We start from the raw sequence: 26314 nt of genomic DNA, 5'->3' as shown, positions 1-26314 counted from the left end.
AATTCGCTCTACCTCGGAATTAATATATTTTCATATATGCTTAACCGATGGGGAATTTTTCTCGATAATAGATTTGCCTGGACCAGGGCGCGAACCTATGGATCCTTTCAAACCCAGGAACGTCAGTGAAGCGTTACCTACTACACCACTCGCGGTGGTGTAGTAGGTAACGCTTCACTGGACGTTCCTGGGTTGAAAGGATCCATAGGTTCGCGCCCTGGTCCAGGCAAATCTATTATCGAGAAAAAATTCCCCTCGGTTAAGCATATATGAAAATAAATTAATTCCGAGGTAGAGCGAATTAGATATTAAAGGACATTGTAGCTCGATATTTGTATATGAATCACGGAAATGTGATATGACTTAATATATATCTATATATATATATATATATATATATACATATAATATATATATATATATATATATCTATATATATATATATATATATATATAATATATACATATGAATATTTATCAGATCACCGTGATTCATATAAATTATTCGAGCTACAAATGTCTTAATATCTAATTCGCTCTACTTAGGAATTAACATATTGTCAGCCGAATCGATAACATCACTGAAGTCTTGATTTCTTCTCTGTCCGCTGAGCGCTGGTTAGAACCCACGAGAGGACGACATTATAATCAACTAAAAAATTCACCATCGGTTTCCATATACGAAAATATATTAATTCCAAGGTAGAGCGAATTAGATATTAAAGGACATTGTAGCTCGAATAGTATATACATACATACACTCACATATATACGTATATATATGAAAACAGTACTATACAATAATGGACAGGCAGTTAAAAAAAATGTGTATTTATTGTTATTTTGTAAACGATAATTGAGAAGGAATAATGACGTAACCTTACTGATTGTGCCGCACTCCTAGGAAAACGAGTGCCCCTTGTTTGTTGCTTTGTAACGTGGAACGTTACGTAACAAAAGAATAATGCTCCTCGGTATGAGGTTATCGAATCGATGGGGTGTCCGAGGAGAAATGCTGTTCTGAATAACTTACCCAAGTTCAGATTGTGTTATCTCTCTCTCTCTCTCTCTCTCTCTCTCTCTCTCTCTCTCTCTCTCTCTCTCTCTTAACTCCAACCAATGAGGACTGGAACCTTAGAACTCCTAGGATACTTCCTTCGCTTTTTATATACATTCTTGTAATTTATTTTGATCCTGAGAAACTGCGAGCAGGAATTTTGACTCATTTGTTAAAAAAAGGTTTTGAGAACCGTATACATCACTCCCAACAAATGTTTTTCTTTATGACTATAAAACTTCAGTAAAAACAATAATAAAATTTCTTTATGATCGATTTCTTATTTGACTTTCCACCACAAGTTAGTTCTTGTCACTTCAGTATAGCACTAAAAAACTTAAAATATGCTAAGAAATCAAAGGAAAGGTAAGTAATGAACAAAATGTACCCAAAATACAAAAATATACCAAGTCAACCCACGAAGAAGTTGGCGTAGAAAGAAGAAAGAAGGAGGAAGGGGAGAGAGAGAGAGAGAGAGGAGGAAGCTAAGGACTGAAAAGGATGGGTTGGACCTCCACCCTTCCGCACTGGAGCCCCTCCATCCTCTTTCCTCCACCCCTCATAGGAGAGAAAGAGAGAGAAAGAAAGAGAGAGAGAGAGAGAGAGAGAGAGAGAGAGGAGAGAGGAGAGACCTTACCATACAGACCTTACATCTGTCGGGTTGCCCCAGGTCCCTCAGTGTGAGGCACCTCTAATGTCTACCAGAGAATTGCTAATGCATCTTCCGGATATTTTGCATCTTCCAATCTTGGATGGTCTGGGATGCAGCTTAAATATATGTCGAGCTTATTCTTAAACACATCTACGCTCACTCCTGATATATTCAGATGAACTGGCAACGCATTGAATAGACGCTGCATTGTCGATGCTGGTGCGTAGTGGATTAATGATCTATGTGCTTTCCTTAGTTTTCCTGGTATAGTTTTGGGCACTATTAATCTACTCTGCTTGCTCTTTCTGATATTTTTTAGCTCCATGATGTTTTCGGAAATTCCATTCATCTGTTTCCATGCCGTATTATCATGTAGCACTCTCTTCTCTTTCTAGACTATATAATTTTAAAAATTGTAGTCTTTCCCAGTAGTCAAGATCCTTAACTTCTTCTATTCTTTAGCTGTAAAGGACTTTGTACTCCCTCCCTATTTGTGAAATATCCTTTGGTACCGTGGGTACCATGTCATTGTAATATTCAAGTGGATTACAAACAAACGTTTTATAAAGCATAATCATGTGTTAAGCTTTTCTTGTTTTGAAGTGCCGTAACAACTTCCCTTTTTGCTTTGCATTTTGCCAATAGAATTGCTATTTGATCATTGCATAACATATTCCTTTTCAACATCACACCAAGGGTCTTTAATCAACTGCTTCCTTATTAGTTATTGTCCCGTTATTAGGTCCCCTATATGCTTATAGCTTTCCTTCTCTATCTCCATAATTTATTGATTCAAATTTATCAGAGTTAAATACCATCCTATTTACCTCTGCCCATTCATATACTTTGTTAAGGTCTCTTTGTAGCGCGTTCCTATCTTCATCACAAGTAATTTCTCTGCATATTCTTGTGTCATCGGTGAACTACTCACTACCGAGTCCTTAACATTACTGTCTATGTCTGCAATCATAATAAACAAACAGCAATGCAGCTAGCACCGTACCTTGTGGCACACCGGATATTGCCTTAGCATCATCCAATTTCTCATCGTTTGCAATAACTATCTGTTTTCTGTTGTGTAAAAATTCTTTTATCCATCTTCCTACTTTGTCCACTATATTATGTGTTCTAATTTTCTTCGCTGATATATTATGGTCTACCTTGTCAAAAGCTTTTGCAAAGTCTAGATAAACCACATCTGTTTCTTTTCCGTTTTTCATGTTTTTATATATGTTCTCACGGTGGACTAACAGTTGGGTTTGTGTACTTTTTCCGGGTACAAAACCATCTCGTCCTATATTAAACAAATTATTATTTTTATTACATGTTTCTAATATTTTTCTTCATTACCCTTTCATACACTTTCATAATATGAGATGTTAGACTCACAGGCCTGTAATTACTTGCCTTTAGTCTTGATCCACTTTCGAAAGTAGGGATAATATATGCTAAAATGTGCTCATCATAAATCTTGCCTATATCTACACTTTGCCTTAATAATATTGCAAGGGGCTTTGCGATAGAATGAACTACTTTCCTTAACAAAATAGCAGGGACACCATCAGGGCCAGCTGCTGCTCTATTTTTAATTTCATTAATTAATAGCCTGCACAATATCGGCTTCATTAATATCTATGTCTGATAAATATTCACTATTTTCATCCCTTATTTCTGTATCATTATCTTCATTATCAATTCTAGGGGTGAATTCTCTCTTATACCTATCTGCCAATATGTTGCATATTTCGTTTTTTCCATTCGTTAATCTCCCTTCATTTCTTAGAGGGCCCATTTCTATTCTTCTTTTATTCATTTTTTCGCTTATGAGTACAATAGTCTAGGGTTTTGCTGATAATTTTACTAGGGTTTTTTCTTCCAAGTCCCGTTTTTCATTTTCTTTTGATTGTATAATCTTTTGTTCTGCATTTTCTATCTTATTTTTTAGTTCCATCACTTTCCATGCAATTCTTTTTTCTTTTTTTTGCAAGACCTCACACTGATTTTCTGGAACAAGATCCTTCTGTCTTTTGGTATGCATGACTGATGTTTACTTTTCTTCTTCAGTATATATTTATCCACTATTTTCTCTAAAATTGTATATAATATATCTGTATCTACCTGTATATCATCATTTACGAAAATGGTATCCCAATCTTTGTTTAATTTTTCATTTATTTCTGACCATTTTATATTTTTACTGTAGAAATTGTATTTCCCATATCCTTCCCACTTTTTCATTTCTTGCTTATCTCCGTTTTCGCTTGATTTGGAATGGACTGTTAATTCTATGACATTATGGTCTGAAATACTCGCATTATAAACTATTATTTCTTTAACATAATTCACCTCGCTCACAAATACTAGGTCTAAAGTATTTTCCTTTCTTGTTGCAAGTGATTTATTTGTTGAATGTATTCTAGTAGCATATCTAATAGCTTTTCGAATTGCCTCTTCTGCACTACTATTACTCTCTTTTATAAAAATAAATACAACCACAATATCCTATTCATTCTTTCCAATCTACGAAAAGAAAGTTAAAGTCTCCGGATAGGAGAATAGTCCAGTCCTTGTGATTTCTACATATATCATCTAATTTTTCTATTATTGTGTCATACTCTTTAGTATTAGGGGGTCTATATATATATTACTATGTTCATTAATTATTCAGATTCAAATTCTACTTCTATTAGTTCACAATCTGAGTTACTATGTTTCATAACATTGTGACCCCCCCCTTATTTTCCCTTTTTCTTTTTTTGTCTTTCACCCATATATTGCGGTTCCCCCTTGATTCCTATTTTTTCTATCTGATCTATAAGTTTGGAACCCCTTTATTTGATCATCATTACCAGTCTCTTGGGAATACCAGGTTTCACTTATATTCATTATATCTATTTTCTTTTCAATTTGGGTTAGTTCTTCAAAGAACTCGTAACTAAACCCTGTTCATTCATCACTATGATGGTTTGCGTGTTATCCCCTTCATTTAATATGGGTAATAATATGGATTTTTCCATGTCTCTTTCCTGTTCTGGTATGTTGTCCTTTTCTTCATTTCCAGAAATTCTGACATTAAAAATCCAACTTTTTCAGTTATTTGATCTTCCTTCATCATAATTATTAATTTTGTGTACGAATCTGCAATTTTCTCTGTATCTGCACCATCATCTTGCATCGTATATACAGTTCTTGTTTCTTGAACTGTATCTTGGAGCTGATGGTTGCATTTTCGTTGCTGACATACCATAGTGTGGTGATGGCTTGTTTTTTTTCCTTCACCTCATGTTCTTTGTTCCTTTCTTTATTTGGTTCTTTTTTATTTTGGATTTTATTGTTTAGTTGATTTTGATTCATGGCTACAGGCTGCATATATTTACATTTTTTTGTTGAACTTGCATCCTTTTCCTTCTTTTAGGTTTTAGCATATTTTTGGACGTAGATCTCTGCATTCATCCTCGTAGCCGTCTAGGTATGCACATTTACCATAGATCTCATAATTGTGACATACCTTGGGATGTTTGTAGTAACATCTTTCATCGAATCTGCAATCCCCTCTTTTCAGAAGGGTGCAGACTTTGTCTTTCTTTTCTATTTTTTTCTTGCTCTTTCCCTTCAGTATGCAGATCTGGGTAAAGCCTCTTCGGGATTTTATTGTGTAGTCATGTTGTAATTTATTTCTTCGTATGTATGCTGCTTGATTGCCTCATATGTAATATCTATGAGTATCTCTGCATCCATACTCTTGTCCTGGTCTTTGTTTTCCTTATTTTTTTCTGTCATTTCAGTTTTCTTTTCTTCTCTTCCGTTTTCCTCTTCTTCCTCTTCCTCATCTTCTTCATCCATTCTATTTGCACATTAAGTTGATTTAATAACATTATCTATCCATGAGAGACATGTTGAGCAAAATACTCTTGTATCCTTACTCGCCTTTTGCTGGACTTCAGCGCATTGGGGATACATGGGTATGTTGGTATGTTACATGCATAACATTTCCTTATCAGGTTTTGTGGATTTACTATCCTATACCACACCTTACACAGTTTGCATGCTTTAGGCATTCTTTTTCCTATTGCATCAATTAGTATATTCACAATGTTCACCTTATCCATTTTCTTTGTCGGAATATGTTGATTGATGTATATTTTCTTTATAAGTCTCTTGACCACTTGAATTTTATTTGGAACTCCTTCAATTATTTTCATGATATTTTCTGCTGATTTATTCCAGTTTGAAGGATCATATCCTTCCAATATGTCTATGAATACTTTTGTATCTTTTTTATTAGGGCTGTTAGTGATCTCATAGATGAGAAATGCCAGCTCCCTTCCTGCTAACTCATTATATTGCATATCTGGAATGCAAGCAAGATTTCGCCATTTCTTGCCACAGTTGGAGCTTACTACCATCCTGATCGAATTTACAATAATTCACTCGATAAACTAACTTAGTAGACGCTTTATCCTACTATTCTCACACTAATCTTATCACCGACAAATCACGAACACTTCTAGATATATTTCGTTTTCTAGTCGTATGCTAAACGCGAGATAGAGAGAGAGGAAAGGAAGCTAAGGACCGAAAGGAATGGGTGGGACCTCCCTTCCTGCCCTGAGCTCCTTCCCTTCCTACCCCTCATAGACAGAAGGAGAGAGAGAGAATGAGACAGAGAAAGGGAAAGATATAGAGAGAGAGAGACGTAAGGAAGATAAGGACCGAAAGGGAAGGGTAGGACCTCCCTTCCTGCCCAGAGCTTCTGTTCCTCTTCCTATTCCTTATAGAAAGGAGAGGTAGAGAAAGAGACAGGGAAAGGGAAAGATATAGAGAGAGATAGAGGATAGGAAGCTAAGGACTGAAAGGGAGGGGTGGGACCTCCCTTCCCGCCCTGAGCTCCTTCTTTTCTTCCTACCCCTCATAGAGTGAGGGAGAGAGAGAGAGAGAAAGAGACAGAGAAAGGGAAATATATAGAGAGAGAAAGAGGAAAGGAAGCTAAGGACTGAAAAGGAGGGGTGGGACCTCCCTTCTTGTCCTGAGCTTCTTCTCCTCTTCCTACCCCTCATAGAGAGAAGGAGAGAGAGAGAATGAGACTGCGAGAGAGAGAGAGAGAGAGAGAGAGAGAGAGAGAGAGAGAGAGAGAGAGAGAGAGGAAAGGAAGCTAAGGACCGAAAGGGAGGGGGGGGACCTCCCTTCCTGCCCTGAGCTCCTCTTCCTACCGCTCATAGAGAGAAGGAGAGAGAGAGAAAGAGAAAGGAAAGATAGATAGATAGATGGTAGAGAGAGAGAGAGAGAGAGAGAGAGAGAGAGAGAAAAGGAAGCTAAGGACTGAAAGGGAGGGGTGGGACCTCCCTTCCTGCTCTGAGCCCCTTCTCCTCTTCCTACCCCTCTTAGAGAGAAGGAGAGAGAGAGAAAGAGACAGAGAAAGGAAAAGATAGAGAGAGAGTGAGAGGAAAGGAAGCTAAGGACCGAAAGGGAGGGGTAGGACTTCCCTTCCTGCTCTGAGCTCCTTCTCCTCTTCCTACCCCTCATAGATGAAGTATGGGGTACACTTTGAGTACTTTTTAACTATTTGGTATATTCTGTTCTTCAGGTACATTTTGTAAAATGTGTGTATGTTGTTCATTGGACACAGTTCTTTTATTCAATTGTGTACTTTGTTCATTGGGTAAATAGGTTCATTAAGTATAGCTTTATTTTTTTCGTATGTTTTGTCCACGTGGTGTATATTTTATGTATTGGAACATTTCACTCATTTGACATAAACTCCGTCAATAAACATTGTAAGTTTTAAATAAATCTGTGCATTATTGTCAAGATCATATCTTACTAAAAGTCTAAGAATAATTATGAATAACTCTGTTAACTATTACATTCGGATGAATCACATAATCTTTAATGAAATATTTACATATTTTAGACACCATTCGTGATTGGAGAAACTGCGTCAGCAATTTTTGGAACTTTAATATAAAAAATCAGAATATAAACAAGAAGCAAGTGAGATGTAAGTTCTTGGATAGTGCACAGCTTATGTTGTTATTTCGATATATCAAGTGGTAACATGAAGTATGGAAGCGAAATATAATGAAAATATGTTACATTCAAGAAATATTGTGGAGATAGCGTATTAGCAGTGTACAATTGCATTTCTCATCATGGAAAACTAAAGGGCTAATCGCATTAATTATAGAATATTAATTGTGTGAAGCTCAAATGTATGAAATCCTGGAATAAAAGAGCCATTTGAATATTGTTGTCCAGGTAAACAATTGAAATAGTTTATCGTTTGTGTTTTAGAAAGTTAAATTATAAGACCTGTGGCGTTTTTTAAGTAAATATTCCATTTATTTCTCTTTTCTTTATTTATGCTTTAATTGTAATCGTTTTTACATTTTCATTTATAATGTTAATTCAATTTTTTTATTTATATTGCAATATTCTTTTGATTCATTATGCCATTCTTGATTATTTCGTTTTATTCCCTTTTCTCAGCATTAGTATTAGGGTATTTTGCAGTTTTACTGCAAAGTCTCAATTTATGTCTGATCATCTCGATAAACAAAAGAGAGCATTACGTAAGGCTATCTTTTACCTAACTTGAAAGCCCTATTCATAAAAAGGCCTGTATGCCCCTGATTCCAGAACTGAACCAAATCTATTATTGTATCTGAGTTAATTTAGTCCTGGTGAAAGTTTTGTTTTTGAAGAAAAACTTTTATAAATTCAATTTTTCATCTTTATAAACTTACTTCATTCTCTCATTTTATTACCTCTATTTCTGGTCACCCTGAGAGTCTAGTCTTCAATATGTTATATACTCAGAACTGCAACGCATATAAATCAATACATTTGTCAGAACTTTTTCTTCTGTTAAAATTACTTTTCATGAGGATAATCAGGAAGGAATTCTTACCTTTCAATAATATTGTAAAGTCCTCTAATATTAATGCTGAGAAAAAGGAATATATATATATATATATATATATAATAATATTTATATATATGTATATATAATAATATATAATATTAATATATATATAATATATATATATATATATTAATTAATATTATATATATATTGTGTGTGTGTGTGAAAGAGAAGGTTGTAGAATCCAGCTCAACCCCGTTAGCGATAGGCTTAACATCTTAAAAGATGGTAGGTCTCATATTCTCAAAACTTGATCAAGGAGAGAGTTCCTAGATTTTTTTTAGTCCGTAACAGGAAGAAATAATCCTTCTGATGAGTCAAAAGTTATGAAACTAGAAACTACTTCAATTGTTATATTTGTAGAAAGTGCTGATTGATGATGATTTCGAACAGCAAAAATATTGGTTTTATCATCCTTCAGATTATCATGATCGCATTTTAGCATTTTGAGCTCTCTCTCTCTCTCTCTCTCTCTCTCCTCTCTCTCTCGCTCACTCTCTCTCTCTCTCGTGTGTGTGTATTTACCTGCGACAATGATTAATTTCATGTTACATTTGTTCCCGCGCCAGTAAAGGCATTTTTCCTGTATTTAGAAGAAAATTAATTAACGCTAATTTCATATATCTGCTTTCATCTTCACTGATGAAAAGGCTTCCTTTTCAGTCTTGAGCTTTGTTTTCTTGTCCTCTTTCACGTCCCTTGAGATTACCCCGATTGTTCTCGATTCGCTGGGAATGGCGTGACACTTGTAATGCGACTTTTGTGCTCTAACAGAAATCAGGCTTTATCCCTGCTGGCTTCTGCGCATATTTTGCGTGCGTGTTTTTGTTCTTTTTTATTTTCTTTTTTTCTTCACTCATGTGAGATCATAACAGTTTTAATTTTCTTTACACATATAAATTTCCTTTTAAGTATGCATGCTTTTGAAAGCATCCAATGGAGCCTGTGACACTGACCATATAAACCGTATCTTCCTTAAGGCAACGATGAAGCGGATTAAGACAATTTACAGAACCAACGTCGGCTTAGCTGTGACCCTAGACATCACCTAAGGGCATATCTCCCACTATATATTTCGCCGATGTAACTTCTTCTGTCATTCACTACTTGGAAAGGGTGGAAGTCAGTCCGCCGATAGCTTTGATCCAGAGTGTTTTAATGGGCCTTTATACTTGAGACGTATCCGGTTTTGACAAAAGATTTATTTCCATTTATATATATATATATATATATATATATATATATATATATATATATATATATTATATTATATATATATAATATATATATATATATATATATATATATATATATATATATATATATATTCACGGATTCCAGGCGAAGTTATATAAAGGCATACATCAGGGCTCACAAAAGACATCAAAAGGGCCATGTTTATTAACATGAAACGAAACGTTTCATGTTAATAACTATGGCCTTTTTTAAGTGATTTGTGGACCCTGCTAATATATGTAGTGTATGTACTATATGTACGTATATGTGTGTGAACGTGTGTGTAGAGCTTAAATCTTGTAGTATACCTTTTAAAATTAGAATCGACATACATTTCCAAGTTTGTCATAATAGTTTATAAAACTACTATGATCGAGGATTATTCAAAGCTGTTTTCCGGAAGTTCATGGAATAACGGGTGTATAGCTTTGTTTTGAACATTTCATTTTCTCCTTTATCATTATTTACTCCAAGTTCATATCCTAAAAATTCTTATATTCGCACACGGTTGGTCATTCGATTTGTGTTCCTTTCGTTTCATACTTATTTGATAAATATAATGGCAGTGTTATATGAGAAGACTTAGTATTACGAAATGTATTCAGTGGGTATACTGATAAATTTAAAGGATGTCCTATAAGACCCTTATACATTTTGCAGATTTGATTTAGCTGTCCGAGGATGCTTCTATACTGCGTTGAAACATGTCATCAATACAAGTTGGCGACTTATTGCATACACATCACAAATGGGTTGAATGCAGGTTAAGGACTGTTATAGTAGATTCACATCAACCGTGTATCTAATGTCTTGGCCAGCCCCTTACGACGCTCCTGATTGGCTGTTGATAACCCAGTCGCAAGCCTGGAAACTCTCAGTCTCTCTCGAGAGTTCACATAGGCAGGATGCATGTTCCACCTCTCCTGAGGGATGCACCTTTCAAAATTATCCCTCAGGAGAGGTGGAACATGTATCCTGCCTATGCAAACTCTCGAGAGAGACTGAGAGTTTCCGGTGCATCCCTCAGGAGAGGTGGAACATGCATCCCTGCCTATGTGAACTCTCGAGAGAGACTGAGAGTTTCCGACGCATCCCTCAGGAGAGGTGAACATGCATCCCTGCCTATGTGAACTCTCTCGAGAGACTGAGAGTTTCCAGCCCAGTGATTAGTTTATCAGCAGCCAATCAGGAGCGTCGTAAGGGACTGGCCTATACATCAAAATCTACTGTAGTAATTGTAACTATTGCTTCATACGACTATCTAGCATCTGCTTAAAATTAGATCTCGCATAGTGTCGTTATCTTGTTTCCAAAGTTTTGTGGCATCTTTGTGACAAGTTGCCGACATGTTTTAGTGTAGCATAGACACACCCTCCTGTATCTATCATGAAGCTGGCGACGAAAACGCGAAAATCGTCAAAAATCAATGGACGGCAGTTGATCTTCGCATTCAGGTCATATGCCTACCCATGGGCGGTAAGCTCTCTCTTTCACGGAAGTCTTAGCCGGGGAAAAATTTGAATGCGAAAAAAATAGAGATGTTCGCTCGGGGGAGAGCCGTCGTCAGCACAGCGGAGCTGTCGACAGTTTGCCGGTTGTGATTGATTGCCTGACAAGATACAATAACGGTGCCAGGTGGGCTAGTGCCTCCTGCGAGAGGGCGATTTTTATATTGAAATATACACTGAAGCTCCCACCCATAAGCGTCTGTGTTTGTTGGTCATAGGATGGGACACAGTAACTGTAATTTCAATTTTTACTTAATCGAAAGTTTGCCTAGAGATAGTTATCAGTTACCAGGAAAAATCGATTTTGAGTAGGCATAATTAAACATACATTTTATATACATGCATGTATGAATCCAGGCAAGGGAGTGGCAAAATATAACATATGTATCTGAAAGAACATATACGCATTTGTTAGAAGATAATTAATTGTATTGGAAAGTAGAAGTTTAATTCGATTAATATATATATTAATTTAGAAGGTTTAAGAAAATTCTGGAATTATTCTGTAATCGCCAGAATGACGTGAGGATACCAACTTCACTCAAGTACTGACGTTTTGTGTGTGTGTGTGTGTGTGTGTCTCTCTCTCTCTCTCTCTCTCTCTCTCCTCTCTCTCTCTCTCTCTCTCTCTCTCTCTGTCTTATGCCTTTAAAAGTGTATATTTATTTACCTATTTTTTTTATTTATTATCACGATCAACATCAGTACACAAGGTCAGTGATTAATTAAGTATACATAACTTACTGAAAATGTCTGTGAACATCCAATGTATTCATAGTAAAATAATAAGAACTCGTAACTCAAGTTACTCTTCTTTGTCAAAGAAATTACCATTTATCAGCAAGAAGACATGTGCCTTGGAAATATGGAAGTAGCACCGAAGAACATTTCTTTAATTGCAAATTTAATTTACAGTTACCAATATTGGTGTATTTTGCGTGTCACATTGAGTTCGGAAATATTATGGTAGTCTCCTGTGTGATTACTTAATTAGAATATAATTTGATCTCGCATGTTGGCAGACTTGTCATTCTCTCTCTCTCTCTCTCTCTCTCTCTCTCTCTCTCTCTCTCTCTCTCTCGTGTGCGTTGAATGGCCAAGATCATATGAGCAGAATTTTGTACGATTGTTCAATTGGAATATAGCTTAATCATGCAATTTGGCAGACTTCATTCTCTCTCTCTCTCTCTCTCTCTCTCTCTCTCTCTCTCTCGTTTGCGTTGAATGGCCAAAATCATATGAGCAGACTTTTTGTACGATTGTTCAATTGGAATATAGCTTAATCGTGCAATTTAGCAGACTTCGTTCTCTCTCTCTCTCTTTCCTCTCTCTCTCTCTCTCTCTCTCTCTCTCTCTCTCTCGTTGACAAGATCTTTTGATTTAACACAATATCTGCATCCGGATAAATATTATACTTTTTATTGAAGACTAAAGGTAGGTTACCATGGAATTTTCTATTTTTTTTTTTCTTTTTTTTTTTTTTTTTCTTTTTTTGTATATGTCCTTCCTAACCAGCTCCCCCACCGCCAACCACCCCAACCCCCCCTCCCTCCACCCTCCCATCCCGTCGCCTAATCGCCCTCACATCATAAAGGGAAAGGATGGGGGTGGGGGGGGGGGCTTATGCGAGCTAGATAATCATTGTTATTAGAGCACGAAAAATGAACTTTTCCATCCAGTCATTCCGGTAATTGGTAATTAATGGAATCCTGGTCGAGCATATTCCAATTAAGTGTTCCGGCCAGGCGGGGATTCCCCGGATATGTCGGATGCATAATTAAGGATTTCGGTGCCGATCTGCTTTTTCCTTTTGGTTTACTATATGCCATTGGCAGCTAGTCCTCTCTCTCTCTCTCTCTCTCTCTCTCTCTCTCTCTCTCGCTCCGGAGTGAGTGGCTATGCGTTTCATTTATCGTATGTTTTTTCTCAAGTTTGTTGCCGGCGTTCATTTTCGAGAATCTCTCTCTCTCTCTCTCTCTCTCTCTCTCTCTCTCTCTCTCTCTCTCTCTCTCTCTCTCTCTCTCTCTCTCTTATACGCGCGCACACATAGTACACATATGTAGGGATGTAGGTTTACCTTTCTGTATGTTTAGGGTAGATGTGCTGAATACCAACGTTTTTATTTTATGTAATTATTTTTTAATCTTATATTCTTTGTTGAAAACCAGTATATGTGGTGAGAAATTATGTAAATGTCTACAGACACAAATACACGTGTGTGTATATATATTTATATATATATATATATATATAGATATATATAGAGTGTGTGTGTGTGTGCGCGCGCGCCTATAAAACAGGTAAATATTCAGTCATTTATGTAAATACCACGATATTTTTCACAATTCTGTTTCGTTTATTTCCAGAAGACCACCAGTGGGGACGACTCTGCTGAAAAGGTAAGTAAAAGTAATACAGTTCAATCTCAAAACTTTTCATTCCAAATGAACGTAGGAATATATATGGGTCTTCGCCTCAGGCACGTTTATTTAATCTTTTTTGACGATTTGTGATTTTTATTCTCAGTTTGAAACAGAGCCAACGTTGGAACTATTTTTCGTATAATGGTTATAATTGTTGGGGATATTTGGGTAAGTGCAGTCTTTCCTCATCGTCATTTGAAAAAAAAAAATATTAAATTGTTTCAAGTTGAAATAATTTTTCTATGCTTGAAAGGTTTTTTAAGCTTCCGGCGTGAAAAGGGTTGAAGATTTTCTTAACTATTTAGGCTCTTCAGATTCAGACTTGTCATTTCTCATGTAATGGCCATATATTTTATCATATTTTTTTTCTCATAGTATTGGGAGCAAAAATACTTTTTTTCAAAGTCAAACTACTGTTGCTTGGCAGTGTGCCTTTTAAATGTCTATGTTGTTTGTTAATATTATGTTTATGTATTTTTCATGGTAAGGCGATGCTGGTGGTAATTTACATTCGATCTAGTTATCTATGTATATATATACGTATATATATATATATATATAATATATATATATACACATATATATATACACACACATATATATATATATATATAATATATATATATATATAAATATATATATATATATAATATATATATATATATATATGTATGTGTGTGTGTGTGTGTGTGTGTGTGTACTACATATATACATATTATATATATATATATATATCTATATATATATATAGCCATATATATATATATATATATATATATATATATATATATATATTTATGTGTGCGTACACATAGAAGAGAGAGAGAGAGAGAGATGTAAATGTTTTTAAATGTTTGCTTCGTGCATGTGTATTGTTACTAAATCTTTTAATGCATTGGCCTATTTTTATCTTAAGTAGTACATTACTGTACATCAAGTGAGAGTTCAAACAAAAGGTATGTCAATGTCGTTGTAGGCGAACGAGGACATCATTCGATATATAAAAAGGGAAATCGAGAGAGAGAGAGAGAGAGAGAGAGAGAGAGAGAGAGAGAGAGAGAGAGAGAGAGAGAGAGAGCTAAATATTATGAAATGGAAGTAGATATCTATGGGTTGCTAACGGCAGTTGATGTTATGTAAAATAATGTGAATATACTGATAAATAGTCAAATATTCTTATAGATTTTTTTTTAACTCTTATTAAGTCATAGATATTTAAGGTAGCCAGTCATTAGATTTAGACGAAAACTAACGGATAACAGAAATAAATGTTACAGTTTTCCAGAATGCAAGCAAGCACAACGGATGACGTATAAAAATAATAAGTAAATAAGAAAATAAACACACAGAAATAAATTTTAGTTTTCCAGAATGCAAACAAGCACAACGGATGTCATACAAAAAAAAATAATTTAAAAAATTGAAAAAAAAAATAAACACACACAACGACTTACGTGCACGAAAACAAAACACCACTCAAAAAAAAACACTAAAAAAAAAAAAAAAAAAAAAAAAAAAAAAAAAAAAAAGGTGCCCAAGTTCCACACGGGAGAAGTATGATCCACAGCAAGTTTTGAACACTTACCAAGGCAATCAAAACAAACACCAAAGGAAAGCCCCTTTCCTACTATTTTTCCCCCTCAGCCAACCGACGCTGGCACTTTGTACCTTTTTTGAGTGGCAAATGGTGGACATGGGAAATTTAATTGGCAGCCCTTTCAGGCAGTGAGGCTTTAGTCAACTCTATACACGTAAAAATAAAAAGTAAAAAGGAAAAAGACACAAAGAAATAAAAGGAACACATGCGTTCATTCTCTTTCCGTCGCCGGATCAGTCTTGCGTTCTATTTATCTTATTCTAAGCTTTCTCTCTCTCTCTCTCTCTCTCTCTCTCTCTCTCTCTCTCTCTCTCTCTCTCTCTCTGTTGCTTGTATTAACCTATTCTTTAAATATATGAGAAAGAAAAGAAAGATTGAAATAAAAGAAGCACATGTGTTTATTCCCTTTCAGTCACTTGATTACTTTTGCATTCTCTCTCTCTCTCTCTCTCTCTCTCTCTCTCTCTCTCTCTCTCTCTCTCTCTCTGTTGTTTACCTCCTCAAGTAAGTATTTCATAAAACCAAACAACGTTAATTTTATCTGAGGACAAATGTTATTTCGTTGACGAAGCCTTTAAAAGGCTCCCTCTTGCAGTGGTGCCACGTGTAACTGGTGCCTGGAATCGGGAATCATATAGCGAGGCCGGGAATCGGGAATCATATAGCGAGAGGGGGAAGGAAAATACGACCAAATCAAATTCCGGAATCTTAAAAACACTTGTTCCCCCGACATGGCCCAGGCTGTAGGGGGCTCGGTTTCCTGAATGGAAGAAGCCCAAAATAGGAAGAAAAAAGTGGGATTGTAAGACAAAACGAAGGTCAAAGATATTCTCTTGTGACATATTCCTGCGGAGACGTAATTTGGGGCCGTTAATGGGAATGGGATTGCCGGCGGCTGGAATGGAATTTTGCAAATAATGTAACGTTTTTAGTTTTCTGTAAAAGAAAACTATTGAGATAGATGGCTTTGCTGTCTCTGTCCGTTCGCACTTTTCCTGTCCGCCCTCAGATGTTAGGCGAAGGAAGCATTACAGTAAGGTAATAGGTATTGAAAGATGTGTTTTTATTCTGAATTACAAAAAAATAGATACGCAAAGAATTGCGCTATACAAAATAAAATATCTCCTTTACGTGCAATGCTTATGTTAGCTATCAGGTTGAGCAAGAATGAAAGTACCGTAAACTGATGACCGAACATCAGTAATGAACTCTGAAATCAAGATAATGATACGATGTAATTTAGTGAAAGTGTAGAAAAATTAAATACTTAGATAAGAATAATTACAGAAGAAATACATGTTAATAAGCGGCTCATACAAAGAGTTGTTCTTGTATTTCAATAAATTTGCTCTCTCTCTCTCTCTCTCTCTCTCTCTCTCTCTCTCTCTCTCTCTCTCTCTCTCTCTCTCTCTCTCTCACTTTTGTGAGGCGTTTGAAAGAGGAGACAGTTATCCTGTTACGCCGAAAATGGGAAGCTGGTTGATGGAAAGATGGCAGTTTAAAGGATAGAAAACTGTGGGCCAGTAAATTAATGTAATTACAGAGAACTTCAGCTAAAAGTTATGGTAGGGAGAGGAAATAGGGAGAGCGTGGAATTCAAGAGACAAGAATTTTGACGGCATTGTTAAGACCAGTTAAGTTATCGTCATGGAAGCGGGGTGGTGATGACACCGAATGTGTATGAGGGGGGAAAAATTAACCAGAAACTTGATCAAAATAGTAATGCATATAAAAAAATATAAATGTAGGGGATTTCTGAGATGTCGGGTGAAAATATGGTTCCTTGTAGTGAGATGGCCCGGCCATGCTGGGAGAACAGGTTAGGATGAGACGATAACAATATTTCTGTAGATTAATTTTTAAGGAACACGCAAGAGATGGTACTTAAGAAAATTCTGGGTTAAGGGCACTTTGTGTGTAGGATACCCATTTACACATTTACATTGATGTGATAAGGATGAGTGAGAAGGGATGATTTAAAGGAGGCGTAGATGGAACCTGTTAAGTTAGAAGATGGAGAGGGAGCCGAAGGATTATAGATGGCGTGATCAAGTGAGAAAACATTTAGAGAGAATGGTCTTAGCAGACGAAGAAGGTTTTGATAGACAGGTGATGAAGAAAAGAGAGAGGAGTAAGAAGGTAGAGATTTTTACTCTGTGTCAGACTCTTTTAACGAGGCATTCTATTGGTTTTTGTTGCATAAAGGCTGGGTACGTTTGGCCCTAGGCCCTTTCCTTTATAATGTTATTTGAAGATTGTCGTAAAGTTGACACAACTCCAGAAATATCATCTTAATGTTTGGGTAATCGGGGCTGGACACACACACACACACACACACACACACAGGCAAAGAGAGATGGAGGGAGAGAGATTGCATACAGCGATTGATTGAGAGGGTGGAAAGTAGGTGCTCATCATACAATCGCGAAAATGATAAGTAAATTTGTCAATACTCTCAAGCTCAAACTCGCTACCTTTGATTTCGCGATTTCCTGTTTGAAAAGGAATATCCAGTCCATAATTTTTTCATTAATCAAGATTTTGAGAACCTGGGGGTTATCTCTCATTGCCTTAACGTGTTCCTTATTTCCTACATGGAATGCAACTTTATTGAAGTAAATATTTGTTATTTCATTTAAGAGTTCTTAATAATTGTAACTGAGCACTTATTTGGCGATCGGTTTTGAAAATTAACCGTGTAGTTATTTCAAATATGCATCTGTAGCTCCAATCTGGAAGCAGAAGAAATGTTAAACCTAATTACTATCAAACGTTCAGTTGAATCTCCGATTCATTCCCGGTCAAATCCTTGGTAGATTCTCACGATCTAATAAACTTAACTAATGTCCCTGCAAGCTATATATAAGAGGTTTGGTTGTCATACAGGCTAGCTTGCTCAGTTATTACCTTCTGCTGCCTTGAACTCTGAGCAAACTCATGATTAGTAACTCAAGTTCTCATACAAACGCATTTTTTTTGTTTTGTTTTTTTTTGTTGTTGTTGTTAGCCAAGCGATTTATCCAACACTGCCAGACAGAACTTGTAATGGTACCTTTCGAGATATTTTTTGCAAAATCTTGCATTTATATTATATTAGATATACACATAATATATATATATATATATATATATATATATATATATATATATATATATATATATGATACAGACATTAATTTTTAGCATTTCTAAGTAGTCTACTGCTTCCATTTGTCTGTATATATGTGTAATATATATATATATATATATATATATATATATAGATATATATATATATATATATAATACAGACATAATTTTAGCATTTCTAAGTAGTCTACTGCTTCCATTTGTCTGTATTATATATATATATATATATATATATATATGTAAATGTATAGTATATAATATATATATATATATATATATATATATATATATATAAATAATACAGACAAACGGAAGCAGTAGACTACTTAGAAATGTTAAAAATTATGGAAGACTTCCTTGTTCTAATGCACCACTTAAGTCTAAAGGGACGTTAGTGTTTAACGTTTAAAATGGAAATTAAGTAATATTCAGTACGGTTGACTGAAGTGAAGTGTTCATTGTTCATAATTGCCATGAAATTCCTGAGCGAGAATCGTGTTGCAACGCTTAAATTTCTGTGAATATGTATTTACGACTCAAATATGCGATTGTTTTGTGGGACGTTTCCTTCATGTTGTTTTGGGGAAAATCTGTAATTTGTAAATTGCACCACCATTTTATATTAGCTCCTTTTACGTTGCAAAACTAATGTCATAGATGTTTTATGATTTGGAGTGAGGATGTCTTTATGCACGACAGATGTCCTAAGTATTTTCTTTTAATGAATGAATGAATGGTATTGACAGGTGTTTATCACTGTAACTGCAGGTATGCAGATGTTCAGGTTCTTTTTCTCACGCTAGCACGATTCATGATGACCACGAATAGCGTCGTCGATATAAGTTTTACCAGGTGTTATGATTACTCAGGAGTATACATAAAAAATCAGCTGATACATTAAAGTAATCCCTTTCTGTAAAAACACCATAAAGAAAGTTTTAATATATAAACGCATACTTCTTTAATAACAAGACTGAATCATTTCATAAAGCCGGGGAATTTAATAACATTTAATGCTTGGTTTTGGGATTAATGTTGATAGCATCAACATAATTAGTTCTCATTATTTTCATATTGTGGCTAAAGATGCCGTTATTATCAATCATTGCTAGATTACCTACAGTTCCCGCATTGCTGCATAAATTTAACGACAGTGGTTGAAATATGAATACACTCATCTTATTTTATAGGTTTTTATTATTAATATAACTGATTAAATGATAGAGTTGATTTCTTTCACAATCGACTTTATGATTCGTTTTGAATTTTTGGATGAGATGTGTTTACATATGAATTTATGAATTTGCTGAACTATTGCGAAATTGTAAGGGTCCATACTAGTTTATATATGAAGATACAGTAATTTCAAATAAATTCTATAATCATAGTACATTAGAGCTTATGTAGGAAATTTACGCTAGCAGCTTGATCTTTTTGCTAAACCAGAAAGAAAAGATTCGGAAACTTGGCTAACGGATGCAGTTACAATAATAATGACAATAAATATTATTATTGATAAGTGTCAAGACCTGAAAATAGAAATAAGAGGAATATGGGGTATGCCAGTAGACATTGTACCAATAATCCTAGGAACACTAGGCACGATCCCAAGATCCCTGAAAAGAAACCTGGAAACACTAGATGCTGAAGTAGCTCCAGGACTCATGCAGAAAAGTGTGCTACTAGAAACAGCGCACATGGTAAGTGATTGACTCTTAAGGGGGCAGGATGCAACCCGGAACCCCACCTTATAAAAACCACCCAGTCTAATAGGATGACGGTGATGGACTATATATACATATATAGTATATATATATATATATATATATATATATATATATATATATACATATATATAAAACCGAGCAAATTAATCATTCGGTACTAGTTAATCAAAACTAAAAGAAGTGACAACTCTCTTACCTTTAGTTGCTGACTGTCTCTCTGCAAACGATACCAAGCTAGGCTAATGAATTCTCGTATATACAAAAATATGCTTTTTATTTCTCAAACTAGCTGAACATGATATGAAACAAAGTGACTAAAAGAGGTCACATTAAGAACTAAGTCTGACCCACAAAAAACTGTAAATTGTCATTCTATTCTCCTGAATTAGACTAAGTAATCGCCCCCAAACTCCCAAATTATTAATTATTACATTTCAATAGTCAAGTCTTTTAGAGAATCCCATTCTCTAGTATAATGCCATGGGCCCATCTGAAACAAAGAGACATATCCATTATATTCCCCAACACATAATTAATGTTAAATAAATGTATACACATTACACTTCTCTCTTTTCAAAGGCAACTGTTCCTAAGTCCTTTTAAACGTGCTCTACCTTTCGATGGGTTTTTCTAGACCTCGTGTCCTCCGAACTGTCCTTATCGCTTGTCTTAGGAGAGTGTGTTGTTTCTCTCAAGTGTCGGGCGGTTGGACCCATCATTACACGCACAAACACATGTACATATCGGACACACCTTAAAATCACATAGCAACTGGCCTCACAATGCATAATCATCAATTCTTTCATTTCATCAAGCTTTGAAGAAGGCTTGTCGCTAGGCTCTCTCTTGTCTCCAAGCCAAGAACGCTGACGTATTACAATTCACCGACACATTTACTTTCTTCTTTAATATATATATATATATATATATATATATATATATATATATATATATATATAATAAAACAACATAGTTACTGATAATAATTATATAATGATATCGATACAACATAGCCAGTATGAAACTAGAAATCATATAAGATATACCGTACCTTATGGACCCAAATAATGCTAGACCTTGACCGGATCAAAAGAAAAACCAGCAGAAGCTTGACTGCAATGCTCATTACAGTGCATTACTTATTCATCACCTGCCACGGGCTCTGGAACCTTAGCTGCAGATGTAAAGTATATTCATTCTGTATATTCATTCTGTATCGCTGAGACAGAAGAAATGCTAAACAATTTTTTTTTTTTACAACAACTGGTATGTTGGTTTATTTGAGCAATTTTTTTTATTCACGCTGTTTTTCCTGGAGATACTATCCACCTCAACGGCCTTTGCATTTATGAATATATATATATATATATATATATATATATATATATATATATATATATATATATATATATATATATCGAGCTACAATGTCCTTAATATCTAATTCGCTCTACCTCGGAATGAATATATTTTCATATATGCTTAACCGAAGGGGAATTTTTTCTCGATAATAGATTTGCCTGGACCAGGGCGCGAACCTATGGATCCTTCAAACCCAGGAACGTCAAGTGAAGCTTTTACCTACTACGCCACCGATATATGTATATGAATCACGGAAATGTGATATGACTTATATGATATATATTATATATATTTTTATTTTTATATATATATGTCCTGTGTGTGTGTGTGTTCGGGAATATATATATGATATTATTATATATATATTAATATTATATTAGAGATATATATATATATATAATAATATAATATTATATATATGTGTGTGTATAAACTAGAATTGCTCATTTTCCCATCAACAGTCATAATTTCAAATGGATCCCAGACTTCGCAGACGTTAACTTTAGTTTATAATTCATGTCGAGTGTGTTGGTTGAGTGGAATATTGCGTTGACGTGTCTTCTTAATATACATAAATGTTCCACAATAGAAGAATTTCATTTACACGATTGATTTTAGCAATGTATTCAGTCGTCTGGAATAACTTTTCGGTATGCTGGAAAACCTTTGTATACAACGCGGATCTCCTGTGGGTAATAATAATAATAATAATAATAATAATAATATTTCTTATCCCAGTAAGTATCCGTGAAGAAAGTCAGCTTGAAAGTTGAATTCGATGTATGCACAACAGACATTTTCAGTGAATGTTGTAAGCTGCTCCGTTGAGAGAATGTGGAAAGATAGATGTTAAACGAGTTAGTTTTACTTTTCCATTTTGCTCTGCTCATAAACATGTAATATATTAGTTTTCAAGCGTAGAATGCGTAGTGTTGGATCAAATATTATTATATATATTTATTATTATGTGGGAATGAAATGAAAAGGCGGAAAAAGAGAGTAAATAAGAAACATAAAAATAATATAATAAACTGACAGAAATGAAATTAGATAGTCATAAAGATTATATACATCTCAGTCAATAACGACAAGCAAATAAAAAACCATAATGGCGTGCCACCTCGGTGGCCGCGAGTCCGATTCTCGGACATTCCACTGAGGGGTGAGAGATATATATTTCTGGTGGTAGAAGTTCACTCTCGACGTGATTAAAAGTCATGTAAAGCGGTTGGTCCCGTTGCTGAATACCGCTAGTTCCATGCAACGTAAAAACACCATACAAACAAACAAACAATTAAACACCATAAATAATTTGATAAATAATTGTGGATCTTGATGCTAACGATGCTGACATAGATGAATTCATTATTGTGTAATGTAATTAATTTTGTTTGGAAAGTAAGCACACTTTTATAAACTGTTATAACAATTGGACAAATGTCAGACCGGACCAAAGAAATATATAATTTCACATCGCTTCTGGTTCCGCAAAATATACGTATAATTTTGAAACATGGAAATTTATTTACAATTTTAAATGTACAGTGCTCTAATGCTAAAAAAAATAATTGCCATTTGCATTGCAGAAACATTTTCGACATTCCACTGGGTATTTGACGGAACGACAGGAGATATACTATATAGTATATAGTGTGTATAGATATATATATATATATATTATATATATATATATATATATGTGTTTAATATTATATATATATATATATATATAATATATATATATATATGATATATATGTGTGCATGTGTGAGCTGTGTGTGTATGAATATATTTTTGTTTATATACTAGATACTTATATATAAGTATATATGAGGCGCTGAGATTACAGGAAATACGATTAGGTATGTCTTGCTGCTTAAAGCTTACGTCTTTTTGTGAAGATGACAATACATAGAAATGATAAAGACCCTTACACACATACATTATATATATTATATATATATATATATATATATATATATATATATATATATATCAACACTTATGTACTAATATGTGTGGATAATATATATATATATATATAATATATATATATATATATATATATATATATGGGTCTTGAGGTTACCAGTTGTAGGTTTAATACAAGTTAAGGCAAAAAATCGCTTGCTAAGAAGTAAAATCACGCCCAATGCAGAAACAAATGAAAAATAAATCTCTATTAAGGGACGATTTCAGGAAAAGGGGAAAACGGAATCGAACCAAGAAATCCGAAACTTCGCGTCAACTGAAAGAACCGGCCATTGAACCAACAGATTGGGGGGAAGCTCTTCATCCTTTTATCATATGATTCACTTCTTCAACAGGTGCCATACCCGAGCGCATTAACATTTGTTAACTTTAGAAAGTGTTGCGACCACTTTGTTATCCTCTCTCTCTCTGTGTTGTCCATAAAGTAAGTGGCTTTTCATAATGGTCGTTTGAGGCTTTGCACGCCTAGGGGGCCTTTGACAACGGGAAGGACTTTATAACGTAATGGCAGGCTTATTAATTGCGTTATGGTCAAGAATATTATGTTTACAAACCTTCTTTTTTCCTGTTTGCGCATTTGCGCGTTTTCGTACGGGTTGGGTTTTTATTATTTACTATATATAATATATATATATATATATATATAATATATATATATATATATATATATATATATTATATATATATATATTAATCGTATAGGGATGGTTCACTAATCGACTACGACAGAATGAATTAAATCATTAATGTATCTCCAGGATGTGTTTATTTAAATTAGATAATAATAATAAATAATAATAAATAATAATAATAATAATAATAATAATAATAATAATAATAATAATAATAATGAACCAAACAAAAACTTCTTTCAGTTTTCTTCTGAAGATTGAAAAAGAAACCCACAAAATCACTTTGTAACTTGTTTACTTCTAAGTATTTACATTTAGTTTTACTCCACACTCGAGTACTTTCAGGCCCTTCTGTGGCCCATTCTCAAGAGATGTTTGGGATGTTAGCCTGGGTCAGAAGACTGCTGGGCCTTGACCCAGGCTAACATCCCAAACATCTCTTGAGAATGGGCCACAGAAGGGCCTGAAAGTACTCGAGTGTGGAGTAAAACTAAATGTAAATACTTAGAAGTAAACAAGTTACAAAGTGATTTTGTGGGTTTCATTTTTAAATAATGATAATAATAATAATATCTCTCCTGTTTGGAGTATTTTATTCATAGGAGAATGAAACTAGTGGATAAGAAGAATGACTTACACTGCCCGTTATTCGATTAGGTCTCTCTCTCTCTCTCTCTCTCTCTCTCTCTCTCTCTCTCTCTCTCTCACTCAATAAATAGCCCTTCCTTCCTTAGTTACTGATGGGAATAGCACATTTCATTACCTGACTATTTACTGTTCTCTTCTCTTATCTTTTATATTTTTTCTCTCCTCTTTAACGTTTCCTTTTACCTCGAGGTTCACAATAACCTAAAGCTTTCTCTCTCTCTCTCTCTCAGAGAATCTAATGTTGTCGCCACTTCAGATTTCCCCAAGTATCATTGTCCCGTTATTTTTAGATCTTCACATCTTAGATGAAAGAGAATGGAAGTTTTCTTTACGGTTAATGTTGAGGAATTCGCTCATGCACTTCTCAAAGAAGCCTTTGAAACGCGTTTTTCTTGTTAGGGGAATCGGATATCGATGTTGCGTTTAAGGGGGGTGGGGGTCTACGGGGGTGTTGTTGGTCTCATGGGGGTGAGGTATAATTCCTATTTATTTCAAGAGTCTCTCTCTCTCTCTCTCTCTCTCTCTCTCTTTGTGTGCGTGTGTGTACACGTTTGAGTCGAGTACAATCTAGGTATGTCCCCTTAACTTTCAAATCAAAGACAAATAAGTCTCTGAGACATCCTAATCCTTGTAACTCCTTGTAACTACTATTGGATTTGGCAATATTTTCGTCATTCTTAGGAGGTGAGGGCTTGTGTCTAGTAGTGTTTTGTGTGTGTGTGTGTGTGTATGTGTGTTTATGTGTGTTGGGAAGAAGGGGGTGGGGCGTCACTTGTATTCTCACGTACCTTTATTTTCATGTTTTATCGCCCTGCAAATTTTCAATAGTTTATTTTTCAAGTATAGTGCCGTCAATGCACCTCATCCGGTGCAATGTAGGCATTACTTAAGATTCTTTGCAGAGTCCCTTCGGCCCCTAGCTGCCGTTAATTTCATTCCTTTTACTGTACCTCCTTTCATATTATCTTTCTTGTATCTTATTTTCCACCTTTTCCTAAAAATTGATTCATGGTGCAACTGCGAGGCTTTCCTCCCGTTACACCTTTCAATCCTTTTCACTGTCAATTTCCGTTTCAGAGCTGAATGGCCTTAGTTGCCCCAGTGCTTGATTATGCCTAAAATGTATAAATCAATCAATCAATCTATAGTCTAGTACAGGAAACACCGTAGCAAAATAATCAGAGAGACTTTTCGACGAGACCAGTAGTCCCGTAGGATTACTCGCATATTATTATCAAGCAAAGGCTCAGAACCTCTGACGTTTGTTTTTTAGAAATCAATTTTCCTGCGAATGACTTTCTATTTGCCTACTGCTGCATTTTGACCAGAGCCAGGTGGGACGTTAGATTAATGGAACCTTCGGTTGTCTGTCTTCCAATCGCTGCTGCTTCTCTCCAGGTCGGGGAAATATATTGAAGGGACCTCCGGT

General features: G+C 35.0%; 1 protein-coding gene across 1 annotated transcript in view; it reads left to right on the top strand.

Annotated features, from left to right (window-relative positions):
* LOC135213422 (uncharacterized) overlaps window positions 1–14139 on the top strand; it is a 541077-nt gene extending 526938 nt beyond the window's left edge. Inside the window, exon 3 of the mRNA XM_064247383.1 lies at window positions 13742–14139. Within this exon, the coding sequence (XP_064103453.1) occupies window positions 13742–13888 (147 nt within the window). The 3' untranslated portion in view covers window positions 13889–14139. The remainder of the gene's footprint in view (window positions 1–13741) is intronic.
* Window positions 14140–26314: the final 12175 nt, after the last annotated feature.

The sequence above is a fragment of the Macrobrachium nipponense genome, chromosome 42 (assembly GCF_015104395.2).
Source record: "Macrobrachium nipponense isolate FS-2020 chromosome 42, ASM1510439v2, whole genome shotgun sequence".
Lineage (NCBI taxonomy): Eukaryota > Metazoa > Arthropoda > Malacostraca > Decapoda > Palaemonidae > Macrobrachium > Macrobrachium nipponense.
Note: the sequence above shows the minus strand (reverse complement) of the source record. Positions and strands in the feature narration are given on the sequence as shown.